The sequence below is a fragment of the Python bivittatus genome, unplaced genomic scaffold (assembly GCF_059951505.1).
Source record: "Python bivittatus isolate LINGU-HERP-01145 unplaced genomic scaffold, Pbiv_v1 ctg000610_np1212, whole genome shotgun sequence".
NCBI classification, from domain to species: domain Eukaryota; kingdom Metazoa; phylum Chordata; class Lepidosauria; order Squamata; family Pythonidae; genus Python; species Python bivittatus.
This window is the reverse complement of record NW_028277088.1, coordinates 26,367,008-26,382,099: the sequence shown is the minus strand read 5'-3', so window position 1 is coordinate 26,382,099 and position 15,092 is coordinate 26,367,008. Positions and strand designations below refer to the sequence as shown.

At 36.7% G+C, this 15,092-nt stretch overlaps 1 protein-coding gene across 11 annotated transcripts in view; it reads right to left on the bottom strand.

The window, feature by feature from the left end:
• Window positions 1–15,092, bottom strand: part of PHF14 (PHD finger protein 14) — a 156,650-nt gene that overhangs the window by 115,548 nt on the left and 26,010 nt on the right. For 9 of the 11 annotated variants that reach the window (XR_015797838.1, XR_015797834.1, XR_015797836.1 and 6 more), the window contains exons 6-11: window positions 10,707–10,836; window positions 8,949–9,086; window positions 8,060–8,206; window positions 6,357–6,627; window positions 1,563–1,669; window positions 385–480 (exon numbers count right to left, since the gene is read on the bottom strand). Coding sequence is in view for 7 of the 11 variants with exons in the window: in XM_088150652.1 (XP_088006778.1) it covers window positions 385–480; window positions 1,563–1,669; window positions 6,357–6,627; window positions 8,060–8,206; window positions 8,949–9,086; window positions 10,707–10,836 (889 nt within the window). In the remaining 4 variants the exon portion in view is untranslated. The remainder of the gene's footprint in view (window positions 1–384; window positions 481–1,562; window positions 1,670–6,356; window positions 6,628–8,059; window positions 8,207–8,948; window positions 9,087–10,706; window positions 10,837–15,092) is intronic. The other 2 variants (XM_088150647.1, XM_088150650.1) reach the window with 1 other exon arrangement.

Below are 15,092 nucleotides of genomic sequence, written 5' to 3'. Positions count from 1 at the left end.
AACTGCTTGTCTGGAAGCTTCAATTGCTTCAACTGAGTCAAAAACAAAAACAAAAGACAGCGAGGAGTACGGGTTAGATTAACTCATGCTTCAGGTTTAGCTTCATCACAAATGACAGGTCAATCAGTTATAGCAAATGAAAGAATTTTGCAAACAAGACAGCTAAAACAAAAACAAAATTAAGGTACAGGTTCCCAGTAAGGACCTTGTGGAGCCCTAGATATATTTCAATCAGAAATCATTACCTCCAGGAGAAAGGCCAGGACTTTATCAAATGTATCTTTCCAGTCACCAAAAGTGACAGTAAAAAACAGAAAAGCATATTCTTAGGAATCATGTGACCTGAAAAACATAAAAAAAGGGGGGGAAGGGGGGGTGACCAACCTGTCCAATTATTCTTCCTAGGAGAGCCCACATTCCTTGTCCTTCATTTCGCAGTTTTGCATTCATATTCTGAAGTTCTTCTAAAGATTCACACAACTGAAAAAGTCACACAAAAAATGCAGAAATTATTTAGCATCTCTTCTCCAGGAGGAGGCATTCTTTACTTACAATACATTTTCTAACATAGGTAATTAAATAATAAAATTGTTCTTTCATGTCAATGCAAGTGAAAGCAGTAAAGTTAATCAACCATTCATAACTCTAGAAAGAAAACATGGGCATCCATCTGCTTAGTAAGAAAGAACATAAATAATTTTATCTGACAATAAGATTATAATGGCAGTAGGAAACATCACAACAGTTCCACTCTGTTATTTCCATCTGTAAAGAAATGCCAAGTATTTCTATATTGGGAGTCAAAACTTCAATGCAACAAAACTGCACACTTGAAATAAGAAAATATAAAATCACATTAAGTCTTGTAGGTTAACTTGGAGTAACATTCTCCCCTCCTGACTACTCTTTATTTTTTGACAATTCCAACAAATAGGGATATATTGACAACAGGCATGGGCATGTCAGTTTGAAAGCCGGAGTACATGGTAATCTTATCTGTGATGGTTAAATTCTATATTTAAACATATGTTTAAACAATCTTGTATTTAAACAATTATATATTTAAATTTTATATTACATACCTTCAAGACTGTACCAGAAGCTTTGAGAGTACAATGCAAATGTGTGGCTTCTGAACTGCGGGGTCATTACTGTCCCTAGAAGCTTGGGTAGCTGATGCCAACAAAGAGTTATGCAGCACTGACTCTGTGGGTCCTGGACTCCACTGTAGTTTTGTGCTTACAAATAAGGGAGAAAAATCCTCCTGAAATTACCCTGTGTTCTTTGACAGTGCCTTGTACCAATGACCCATCTCAGTGGCAGTCATTAAAATTAATCAAATATAAGTGCAAGAATCTGATATTGAGGAATGCTTCTCAATAAGTTACTGAGTTGTAGATGAAGACCACTGAAACATTGAGGCTTAACTTAAGATTTAATATTTCTGGAGGGGGGAATATTCATTGATGGATCAGAGACTTTTGAATCTAATTTCGGTTATATTTTAAGAATTCGTAAACTACAGCATATAATTTGCACATGCTTGGAAGCACATCCTTTACCTTGTTGTATTCTACATGAAGCTTTTCCTGTTCATTCTCCAGCTTATCCTTAATTGTCTTCTGTTCTGCCATATTCTCCTGAATCTGGATCATGCGCATGTTCCTCTCTAAAATAAAAGTCAGCACCTTCCATATATATGTATTTGTATGAAATAAGAAACTGTAGTTAGAGTCAATAATAACTATAGTTGAATCCCTCATACTGCATCCTTAGATCCCACAAAAAATGAAGATTAAGATCAAGACAAAAGAATATAGCTATGCTAATATGCAGTTCCTATTTAGCAAAGCATAAGAAAATTCCATGATAAACAATCTAATTCTCATATGAATACACTGAAGTACATGAACCAAAATGCCAGTGAACTGGAGCTGATAGGCTAGCAAAGCAGTGATAATATATATTTTATATACTTCCCAAGATAGGAACCTCTCAGCTATAAAACTTGAGTTCAGTTATAAAAACACCTGTGGCAATAACCATACAAGTAGAAAACAAGTCAGAACAAATAGCACAACTTGAGAGCATATAGACAAAGGAGAAGATTCTAAGCAATTTCTAACTAATAAGTATTTTAAAAATGCCTGTTGCACTTTCCTCCTAGTACAGTGAAATACAGTCAATGATGGAAACACTATTTCATCTTAAATAGGAGCGAATGTTGGGTCCATTATTTGCTGATAAGAAGGATAATTTATGGAAAGTTCAGCTATCTATTCCTGGAGAATAGAGCAATAGACAAACAGAGCCAAAAGGTGTATCCTCAATTAAGCAGGGTCTGTTGCAGTACAGGTAGTCCTCGCTTAACAACACTAATTGGGACTGGCAACTCCATTGTTAAGCGACATGGTTGCAAGTTGAAAAACCATGTGATCACGCTGCTTAGAGATGGCAGTTCTGGCAGTCCCAGTTGCCATCATTAAGTGAGGACCATGTGGGCCATAAAACTTCACATGACTGTGACTTCTGACATCCTGCTGGCTTCCCCATTGATTTTGCTTGCCGGAAGCCAGTAGGGAAGGTCACAAATTGTGTTCACGTGGGGATGCTGCAATGGCCATATGAGGACCGGTCATAACTACCACTCATTCAGCAACACCATAAGTTCGAACAGTCACTGAATGAGTGATCATTAAATGAGGAGCACCTGTATTTTACAATCAATGCATGCATCAAAGCTGATGATTGGGGAAAGAATCCAGTCCAAACACAATTCTTTCTGAAAAAAAACTAATTTCTTTCCTTACAAAGAGAGGTCCTATTTCCTCACTTTTCTAGTAGATACAAGTATCACAGAAGGCCAGTTTGCCACATTAGTACCTTCATGGAACTAACTGACAAATTTAAAAAGAGCATATACAAAACCCTTCAAAATCATTTAAAGATCCCATATATGAACATATATATCATTCATAGTAACTAAAAGTGAAAATCCTCAGAAAAAAATTAATCTGTGGATAATAGAAGAATATTACAACTTGTCCTCAAGAGAACTCTTTACCTGAATAAAACCTGAAAATTAGGTTGGTACAGTTACCTGACCAGTATCCTGAAATACACAGAAAATTTGGATTTGTCTATGAAATCCAACAATTTTTGGCAAATTAATTTTGAATACTAGTAGCTTTCTCTTCTTTAGAGAAGCAGCAGCTCCTACTTGACCTCTTATATTACAATGTATTTGAAAAATATCTAAAATTAGGCCAAGAAAAGAGGTGAAAATAGCATTATTTTGCACGTACTTTACCCCTTCCATTTACATGCCATGACAGTGGGAGAAAAATGTGTAGAGATTTGTCAGCCTCAAGGAACAAAAAGTTTTGTTGAGACCAAAACCTCAAACAATTTGTATAAACTTATCTACATTATGAATTCTGAACTAAATCATCTACCAGTCCATTAGAAGAACTTTTCAAAATTCTACATATATTCAACATATTTCCAAATTTCAGCTATTTGAAGAGCAAATAAGACTATTTTTCTGTTTCCTTTAAACTCACTCATGATGAGGCAGAAGGAAGCAATTCTATAAACAAAAAACAATGTTCAACTCTCAACACATGACTCTAGAGAAAAAATCTCAAGGAAAAAAATCCCAGCTACAGACAATTTTAATTTCAGCTCCACATGTCTTATAATCTTATATTATAGAGGAGAAAGGGACTTAAAATCTGCACTGAAGAAGTGGAACTCTATAGTTTTATCAGCAAACAGCTCATCCATTTCTCTTTCTGAGAGAAGCAAAAACAAAATTAATTTTGAAATCTGACTCCCTAATCAGACTGCTTACTACTTCTCTGTGGGGGCAAAGACCTGACATTGTTTCCTTCCTGGTGAAATAACAAACACAAAAAATATTGCCAAGTTTGTGTGAATAGCCTGAGGTTAGATAATCACAAATTATCTCTTTCTAAAATCAGTGGTCAACCTGAGGAAATTAGTATTGTCTTACAATTTTCATCACAGGGATAGCAGCATTATGAATGTCTTCTTAGCTGATTATTTCAATTTTCCAAATCCTAAAGAAATACTGGATTTCTTTTGACTGAAAAAAAAAATCTGACTCAAGAGATTCAACTCAGGCAAACAAAAGAACTAGCCTTTTGTAGGAGAGAACTCAATGTTAACGTACTGCCTCCATCTTCCATTTTTATTACAGTGCCATGACATTCTAAGGAACATCTTCAGTTCATTATATTGTTTTTACACTGATTTCTATGCAATCTAGACACCCAAAGTTAGATCCTCATAACCTGTGGGAACACCATGGTACAATATCCTCCAGAAACAGTTCCCCTAATTGTTATCTGTTGTTGTCTCTGCTACAGAGGAGCAGGAACATGGGAAGAAACAAACAGGTAAGAAAAAAGATGAAAATGGATACTGAGGAAAAGTGAGAGTAATTACATTATTTTTTTTCCCCACAGCTATACATGCTGAGTCCTGATTGGGTGGTTAAAATCAGTTAGGAACTTAATTTAAGAAATTAAAGAATGGAAGAAAGAATCCAATGAGAAAACACCAGAAATTGAAGGTGCGGATTTTGACCTTTAAAGCCTTATAATGGCATGGGGCCGGGCTATCTGAGGGACTGCCTCTCCCAATTACATCTGCCCATCTCACCAGAACCAGAAGAGGGCAAGCTGTGGGTCCTGTTGACTAGCGAGTTTCATCTGGCTGGTCCTAAGCAGCAGGCCTTTTCTGCTGTGGCCCCCACTTTATGGAACATCCTTCTCTCCGAAGTGAGGCTGGCCTCATCCCTTTTAGCTTTCCAGAGGTCCCTCAAGGCCTGATTGTGTGTCAGCAGGCCTGGGGACCTCAGGGGACTGGTGAAATATTGAGATGGCTCCTGTGTAACTAACACCTCCTCTTCGCCTAATCTCTTTTTTATTCTGTTTTTAGTTTTGTGGCCTTTTATAATTTTAAAGTTTTTAATATTAATAATATGAATATTAATTTGTACATTTTGTTTTTAACTTGTGGTATACTGCCCAGAGTCACTTCATTGTGAGATGGGCAGCTATATAAATATGAATAAATAAATAAAAATAAATAAATCGTAGGGTTGTCCTTTCTTTGTTTGGTACCATGATATAATGGCCACAGCAATGGTCACATGCAAAGTTGTCTCTGAGGAAGCGATTTGCCTGGGTGTAAGGGAAGGGACCTTTTCCCTGTCAATTATATGTCAACTTCAAAAGCTAGAAATAAATGGTGCAGGGACTGTATACAGTGGTACCTTGGGTCACGAACTTAATTCGTTCCGCGACTCTGGTCGCGACCCGAATTGGTCATGACTCGAATCAAATTTTCCCATAAGGTTCAATGTAAATACGGTTAATCCGTTCTGAACCATATGTATTTTTTTTTTAACCACAAAAATATGAAACAAAGTACAGTACAGTACAGTTTGAAGAGAGAGAACGCTAACCTTGCTTGAGGCGACTTCTGGTGTGGAGGACAGGAAGGTGGGTGGGGAGGCGGTTATTGTTTGGAGGGAGAGTCCCCCTCCCTACAGGAAGCCACGACCACGTGTCACAGCAGGGAAAATGGCCATGGATCCTGTTCGTCACCCGATGCGGAGTTCGTGAACGGAAGCAAAATTTTGCGAATGGTGCTTTCGTGAACCGAATTGTTCGTGAACAGAAGCGTTCGTGACCCGAGGTATCACTGTATTTCTCTATTCTTCAGAGTGTAACTCAATAACTTCAACCACTGGTCTGGCTTCTAGGTATAAACTTTTCTGTCCTTTATTGAAAAATAAATCTGAACCTTGTATTTTCACTTCATTCCTAGTGGATACCATATTTTGGGAAACTTAGAATTGTGGATCTGAAATAATCTAAGGCCTCATGGAGCCCATGATGAGCTATAGCAGGTTCACATCACCCGGCTGTCTATCAGATAATGGAGCTACTTGCCTAGAGTGACAATAGCTGTTCCTGAGAGCTACAATGATGGGAAGAGGGGATAAGATAAATCTTGAAAGGCCTCAGGGAGTCAGTTCCTCTAACCACAAAGGAAAGAAAACTCAATCTCTATCCCCTATCTAAAGCATGTTGGGAAGGGGAAAGGAAAAGGTGAAGGTCAGTTCTTTCTTAGTTGCTTCAGAGAGATGAGAGTAGTATAGAAATCCAATGTTTTCTGAAGACAGAACAAGACTAAGTGAACTGCGACAGAAGACACTGTTTATCAACCCTGCCATTTCAATTTGCTTCACCCCATTGACCAAGAACTATTAGGCTACTGCCAAAAGCAGCTTCAAAAATTGAATATGAATATTTTGGACTTACCAAGATAATAATTCACAAAATCAGCAGTCAACGCTGGCTGTTTATGCTTTCGTCTTCCATCCACACTGGAACTGGTGTCTGAAGTGTCAACTGGAAAGATGTCTGTACTAATGCCCATTAATTCAGCTTTGCGCATGAGCTTACGTATTGCTGAAGCACTGCTAGTGAGCGGCCGTGGCAGTTTCTCTCTTGGAATCCATGCCTGTGGTCTCGTGGTGCGTGCTAGTTCTGCTTTAGCACGGTACTGCTGAAGTCTGGCATTAATTCGTGCCTATGCAGTTTAAAAACACATGGCACAAAATCAAATGTTGTAGCATACAAAATCAAGGGAAAGAAAGAAAGAAACTTAACTTCATTTTTAAAAACTACACATTCATATTTTAGTGAAGAAAAAATGCTCTTAATACCACAAACTAATTTATCTGTCAAGAGATTCTACTATAGAATCTACAGTGACCCTGCATTATTCAAGAGCATGTTATCCCATCATGCAATCCAGCAACTTAAGTAGTCTGATAATGGCATGTATTTTCCTCATAATCCGTTTTTCTTCAAAAGCAATTTGACATTTTCCAATTCATAGCACCCAAGAAGAGCCCTGCTAGTCAATTTGATGCATTTGGGAAACCTACCCAGCAGAACATGAGAGCAGTGGTCTTCCGCTAAATGTTTAACCCAGCAACCATCTCTCAGAGGAATATTGCTTGTGATTATGAAAATAAAATATAGCCATCAGGATCAGTTGCCACTGACAAATCTTTCAATATCTAAGTCCTTTTTATTCTATCCAAATTGGCAGCTATTGTTAAACCTTGTTGTGACCATGCATTAGGTTAATCAAGCTAACCACTACCACAAAATATCTGTCCTCAGCAATCATTACCAGTTTAGATATATTATCATATATACAAAATTAGGATACAAGTCCCAATGTGAATCACCTATTTAACCTGAACTGTAATTGTCATTTTAATCCCCATTTCTGCAAAAGAGTCTCTTCTTGGGAGTTCTTTACTATTTCAACTTTTAAACATAATACTTTGATATCATTCGTTAATTTGGCCATGTCACTGTTCTCCATTAACTCAACTTCAAAAGAGATCCTTGAGGAACTTCACTATCCACATACATGTTCCCTATAGCCAGAACTATCCTTTTATTTTTATTCTTAGCTTCATATTCTTTAGCCATTTACTGATTCATTAGAGGACCTTCTACTTATCACATGATCAGTAAATTTACTTTGAGTTCTTTCATGAGATTCTATCCAAACTTTTTAGAAAGTCAATTTATATGGGAGAAATATATCAGTTATGTTCCTTCGCTTAGAAATAAGGTGTCTCAATTGTCTGACCAAGCATATCTAAAAGTAATTCAGCATAACAAAAATAAAGGAAGTCAGAACTTGGCATAGAGTGTAATAGTGGTAAATACTCAAGCTGAGAGTTAGGTAAGACTAGGGGCCTAATGGTGAGGGACTGGATTTATTGAGATGGGTGAAGAAGTGGAGTCATGGAAACTGAAGTAGCTGAGAAACAGGATAAATGTTAATTTAAGTCAAGAAAACATGTTAAACTGTTTTCAAAAAGGTAAACAAAATATTTGAGTATCAGTGTTTCCAGAAATGCTTGCTTCACTTAATTTGGCCTCGTGATTTTTATTCAAAAGCCTATACCAACCACAAGCAAACATAGCTATAATACCTGAGCTTCGGGTGAAAGTTGTTTTTCTCTCTCTTGCAAAGACATTTTGCAGTATGACTGCAAAGCCAAATAGTTCTTACGCTTCCATTTCCTATCCATTCTGTCTGCATGTTGTTTACAGTAAGCAAAGAAAGGATCTGCAATATCCTATTGCAATGAAACAAAAATGAAGAATATTAAAGCTTATAAAACAGTTCTATTCAATCAGAATGTGAATAATTCATGTTGTTCATTTTTTTAATGAAGGCAAGTCAAATTTAAAAACATTATCAACTTCTAGAAAACTATAGGCTTATGGAATTATTTATTTTATGTACATAAAAAAAATATTGTTATTTCTGTCAGTTCACAAACAACACAATTGACAATGTATTTTTGCTAACAAAATCAGCCTTTTAGTTTTCAACAGATATTGTACAACAACCATGACTGATAGATTATTATCTGAAAAAATATCAGACAAAAATGGAAGATGGCATGGGGCATCTGAACACTTTGTTATCTGATTAGAGAAGCACTCAACTGTAATGGAGCTGAAGGTCATAATCAACCTATTTACACTTATTTCAGTATAAAGCAATTGCAGGAGAAATTCTTTCTATCAAAAACAACCTTGTCTTCAAAGAAAACAGAAAGAAAAGGCAAACAAAGTACAGTATCATTATATAGTAAAAATTTTAACCAATCAACTTTAAAATAAAGCATGCTATTGGACCCTAAATATTAAATAAGTTTTTCACCAAGACTACCTTGCACTTCAGGAGGGCTTCAGGATACCAAAATATAACGCCTATTGTATGCCTGTGATATTTTAATATGTCCATTTGAAATTTTAACAGTAACAGATCCTACCTCAGATGGGATAACTAGAGTACTCTCATTTATTTACCTCCTCTGCTGCAGCTTCTGACAACAGGCCTTCTTTCTGAGCACAAGTCACATGGAAATAAGCTCGACACATCCCAGCATCACAGCTAATGCAAACACCAGTTCTGGCAAAACGAGGATCTTCACAGAAGCTACATTCCTGCCACAAATCAGTGCGAGAAGGCAAAGGCATAAATATTACAAAAACAGACATCAACTATTAACTACAGACAGTCCTCTTTTAACGATGGTAATTAAGACCAGAATTTCTGTTGCTAAGTGATGCAGTCATAAAGCACAATATCATGTGACCACATTGCTTAGCGATGGCAATCCCGGCAGTCCCCATTGCCATTGTTAAACCCCACCAGTCGTTAGGCGAGGACCAATCCAAGCCATTCCTGGCTTGGTCCCTCCCAGTCCTGAGCCTCGGTAAGGTAAGGGACTGCCTCTTCTGCAACTCCCCCTACCCACCTATCTCCTCCCCATCTCTGCCCTTTTGGCTACCCTGCACAGCAGCACTCCTTGGCAGTGGCACTGGGGCTGAAGTAGAGGTCTGGGGCCTTCAGCAGTCTCAGCCAGCTGCCACTGCCCCCAGGCCTCTACTTCAACCCCAGTGCTGCTGCCGCTGAGTGCCGCCTCAAGCCCTGTGATCAGTCACCCCAGCACCAGAGCACAAAGCTCCAGCCACCCATGCTGCCTTGAGCTCCTCAGCCCTGCCATGCCCAGCTGACCTTCACTGTCTTCCTCCCGCTGCTGACAAGGCACACCCAGCCTGGCCCTATGCAAAAGCTTCTGAGACCTTCTGAAGCATTGCGAGAATGGTACATGCAATTTGGAGAATGGTGTGAGCACGCCTCATCAGCAGTGGGAGGAAGACCGCAAAAGTCAGCTGGGGTGACAAGGCCTGTGGAGGACAGGGGCAGCTGGCTGCGGCGTGTGACTTGAGGCGGCACTCCTTGGTGGCAGCAGTGCTGAAGTAGAGACCCAGAGGTGGTGGTGGCTGGCTGAGACTGCTGAGGAGTGCCACTGTGCAGGGCGGCCAAAAGGGCAGAGATGAGGGGGGAGACAGGTGGGTGGGGGGAGTTGAAGCACCCCTGCAGTTGTAAGTCCAAGTGGGCTGTCAAGCACCTGAATTTTGATCATGTGACTGTGGGGGCACTGCAATGGCCATAACTTCAGGGTCCAGGCATAAGTACTGTACATTTAGTGCTGCCATAACTTCGAACAGTCGCTGAATGGATGCTCGTTAAGTAAGGACTACCTGTATATGGAGTGTGCTTTAAAGTGTCTTGATTGCTTTCAAAATGTATTTTTAAAGAATCCAATCTTACAGACAAACAAGAAAAAGAATAAGAAATAAAATGGAGAAACAAACATACAAATGATAGGACATTCAAATCAAAATAGATTTTCTTCTCTACTTTCAACAACAAAAAAATTCACATAAATTATTCTATGTGAATTTTTGTAATAAAATTTAATTAGAATTGGGTATTTGCTATATAAGATTTTTCTGTCCCACTGTTTAATTAAAATTCCAACACAGATTATAATATAATCCATATTAAATAACATATACAAGATCACAGTAACAATGAACAATGATTACATTGTTCCTTATCTCCATAAACAAAGATGGTTCATAACAAAAGACAAAAATCACTATATTGACCTACATTACATTTTGAATACTTTGTTGCAATGAATAGAAAAGGAAACAAAATAAATAAATAATAGTAATGTACATGTTCCTAAAATATATCTCTTTTGAAGTTACCTTAGCACCATACTTGGAATAGTTCATTTCTGTAAGTGTTACTGGTCGCAATTTGTCAATATCTCCAAATGCCACTCCGGGAACATAGAGTGCACAAACAATGTGGACCCATCTATAACAAAAGAGAAAACTGTGTGTTTTGTTACATTTTGTTTTCAGCAGAAAAAGAGTAGCAGGAGGAAGATTGTTGCCCTGTTTACATAAAAATTACTGAAATATCAGTTTGTTCATATCTGAACAATAAATGGTAGACAAATAAAATGTTCTATTGATCTAATTCTTAACTGCATCTTCTATATAACACAAGAATATAATTTAAATATTTTAAATTGCAATTAATTAATGTGAAACTAACATTTCACATACCCTCCTTGAATTTCTTAGGTCAGAATAAAAAGTTACTATATTAACCCCCACACCTTTTAACACCTTGTACTGCAAGCTTCTGTACAGATGATTGGAACTGGAACATGTGCAAAGAAGAATTCACTAATTTGGTAAGTAAACTTACTATTTAATAAGTAAAATATTTCTGATTTGTCCTACAAGAACAGATATTAGCATAAAGCAGTAAGAACTTACAATTCATTCACACATCAGAAATACAGAAAAGCACTGATAAACTAATAAATAAAATATAATTAACCTATAACCAATAAAAATAATGGCTTAAGTAAATTAATAGTGGCATTGCTGTTGCATCTCTACAAGAGAACCTTTCATTAATGGAGCATCACAGCCAAGAAGGCCCATTTCTTTACTATGTACAGATCACACTGCTGAGATGCAAAGAGCCTCTTTAGCCTCTTTGACAGGCTTAGCCTCTTTGACAGGCTATAATCCTATGGCAAGAATATACAAAAAAGGCACTCCCTCAAATATTGAAGGTCCAAGTCTTCTTTAACATCTCCACAAGTTGCAACTTCCAAATTGGCTTTGAGGGGAATCCCATGAAGATTTCATTGTAGTAATCTGCATTAGCAGTGGTTAAAACATAACTATTGTGGCTGGGTTCTCTCTGCTTAGAAGCTACCATAAACAGGAGACATTTTGACTTCAGATGGACATTTAAAAGCACAGGGACAGAATTAGCTTACTGAAATTTGTTTCACAATTTCTAACTTTTTTGCTACATCATGTTTATTTGACTGGGCTCTTTGGGCTTGAATAGAAATATTTCTGATGCAATCTTAAAAATAAAACCATTATAGCTTGGCTGTTTGGCAAGTTAAAATGGATTCTTCTCTCATCTGGCTACAGTAAGTGATCAGCAGAATTTTAGACTTGTTCTAATGTCTGTACAGTCTCAGAAGCTTCATCTGCATTGTTTTACTTTTTCTTGTATACATCTGCCCAAGGACTACAATCTGTCAAGAAGATTATCCTTTGCATCTAATGAGTATGATCTGTACGTAGCAAAGAAGCTAAAAAATAGATACATATTTTAAAACCTTGAAACAATTACATCTATGGACACCATATGCAAGTTTGTCTATATTTTAAATAAGATTTTGTTAATTTGTTCCAAGCGAAATTAAGTAGAAATCCGATCTGTACACAATTCTTATGTCCCCAATTATTTTTGCCATATAACAACTTACCATCTTTCTTTGATGTGTTTTCTATGAAAAAAATAACTTTTTTTTCTGTTTCAAAAATATGGAAATGTAGAGCAACTCTACACAAAATACATTCATGCAAAACCAAAATGTTAACTCCTTAAAGGAACATTTTATCTTTTGAAAATCATAGGGACTTTCCCATTTTTTTGTGAAATCCCACTGAAGTATTAAGGAGGAAACAAGTTGCTCGAAAACAGAGGGAAATAATAGGCCATCTTCACATTATCTTCAATTACTTTAGTTTAAAAGGCAAGGGTTTGGCTAGAGATTTTTGATAGAATGTTTTAATGCAACCTCCCCATTGCACCCTGAGGAGTTCAATATAAAGATACACATCTTCAACCAGCAGCTGCTTCTCAATTTAATTTGCACAGTTTTTTCATGCTCCACTGGTGTATTAAATGCTGCTGCACTTTGTAGGAGTTTATCTATGATAAACCAAACAGCTGGCTGCTTGCTTCATAGTGACCTTCTCAAAATGTTTTAGTACATGTCACACAAGTACTGTAGTATTACAGATTTAAACTGCCATTTCAGTATGATTGGCACACAAGTGTCTCATTTCGTCAACCACCTATGTGTGAACTCCATCCTGAATCTTTATTAAAATACACAGAAGTCAGTCAAGTTCACAGCTGAGGCAGCTTCAGCTGCTTTTAATACTATTGCCTAAATGTTTTCCTGCTCATTTATTTAGCTGCACATGTTTGAGAACCTTGTAATTAAGACAAATTGGGTAATCAAAGAAGAATAATCTTTCGTGTTACTTCCCATCCATTTTGCTCAGAGCAAAGATGACAGATGTTGGTGATTGGAAAGAAAAGGAAAGAAAGAAACAAAATAAAGACAATAGTCTTATTCTGGGTTTAGCAAACAGAAGATTTCATTCTATCCAAACCATTCATAAATCTAAGGAATATATATTTAAAAAATATATGTTTAAAATTAACTATTTAATGGAATACCATCTTATATTAGAATGATAAAACAAATAGTTTAATAAGCAGACAAAATTAAATCAGAAAGAATAATTGTGTGATTTATCTGTACAACACCCTTTGATGTCATGGGTTCAAGTAAATTATAAGTGATAATCCATAAGAAACATTGTGCATCCTCATTATTTAACAGTACTACCTATTGCCAGCACCCTGTTCAACCTTGTAAAGGATCCTTTTTTTCCCTGCACTGTTGAGCATTGAATAGGTTGTACTATTCAATGCTCAACAGTGCAGGAAAAAAAAGAGGAAAAAGATTTCAGGACAGAGGAATAAAATATAACTTTTTCTTTCCTTTTCCTTTCCATCTTATTATGATTTTTTGATGATTTTTTAAACATCGCCTTTATTATTATTTTTATAAATAACTCAAGGTGGCGAACATACCTAATACTCCTTCCTCCTCCTATTTTCCCCATAACAGCAAGCCTGTGAGGTGAGTTGGGCTGAGAGAAAGTGACTGGCCCAAAGTCACCCAGTCAGCTTTCATCTTCCTGTGATCATCTCTATTGCTTCAGAATAGAACCTATACATTTAATCACTACTAAATGGCTGATGATAGATTGTTTAAAAAAAGCAAAGTGCCCTTTTTCCTTTCCCCCCCTGTTGAAACCTTCCTTTATCTATCCAAAGGAGAGTGTTTTAATCTCATATCCCACCCAAATTAAATCAAATCAAATCAAACCTTTATTACAGGTTATAGACCAGCACAACCACTCAACTTATTCATGCAACTGATCATTCGTCCTATAGTTGAATTAAATCCACTGTAAAGAAATTGTGTTCATTATGCTTTAATTTACAAATTAATATATTTTACATACTGAGGAGTTGCTTTCCTCCTCTACTGATATACAAAAAATGTACTTTATTTTTGGCAAGCTCTGCATGGATTCCAAATTGATAAGCAACAAAATCTTGCTTGTATCTTCCCTTCTAACTCAAAGGAATGTTTTATTCAACAATTCAGCCAGACACAACCCCACAATGCTCATTTTTCTATCTCGCACCAACCTTCAATGGATGCTACTTTGGGCAGTATTTGCATCTTTTGTTGCAACATCTTTCCTTGTTTAAAATTTGGTGTTTTTTATACACTTCTGCAAACCATAGGCTTTCTCTGGGCTGCAAAAATCCAGGCAACCAGAGATAGCTCTTAGCTTTGCAATCCCAAAATGGTAACTCTAGATTCTGTGGGTGTACTGATATCTTTCTCAGTATTTAGTCCCATTTCAACTTTAGATTTCCCAACACATATCTCTGAGCTTCCTCCAACAACTGGAATATGTTCCTGAGCATTCAAAGCTTTGGCTTCATAGTGTTTTCAGATTTTCTTTTTTTAAATATACCAGTATAACTTTAAGTGGCTATAAAGCAGCTTACAAAATAGATTGTTTTTCCATACTCAGATTCTTTTCAAAACAGAAAATTGACAATTAAGCAAGCTGCATATGCCAACATTCTTAAACATATTACAATTCTTAAAATTGTAATATTAGTCTTTCAACACAATCGTTGAAATTGTACTGACAGGTTTCAGGTGGTAACACCATTTTCAACGCAGAACATCAAATTAAACATACAAATTCAAAAAGGTCACTCTAAAACATAATCATAATAAATTTATGAATGAGTCTTATTGCTGAGACTCCTGATTCAATATATTTAGGTGACTCTGAATACAAATGGGGAAATGGAACTATGGGTTGTTTCATTGTTAGAAAATCTGGCTGAGTTTCAGAGGGTTTCTTTGTAGCAGCAGCAAT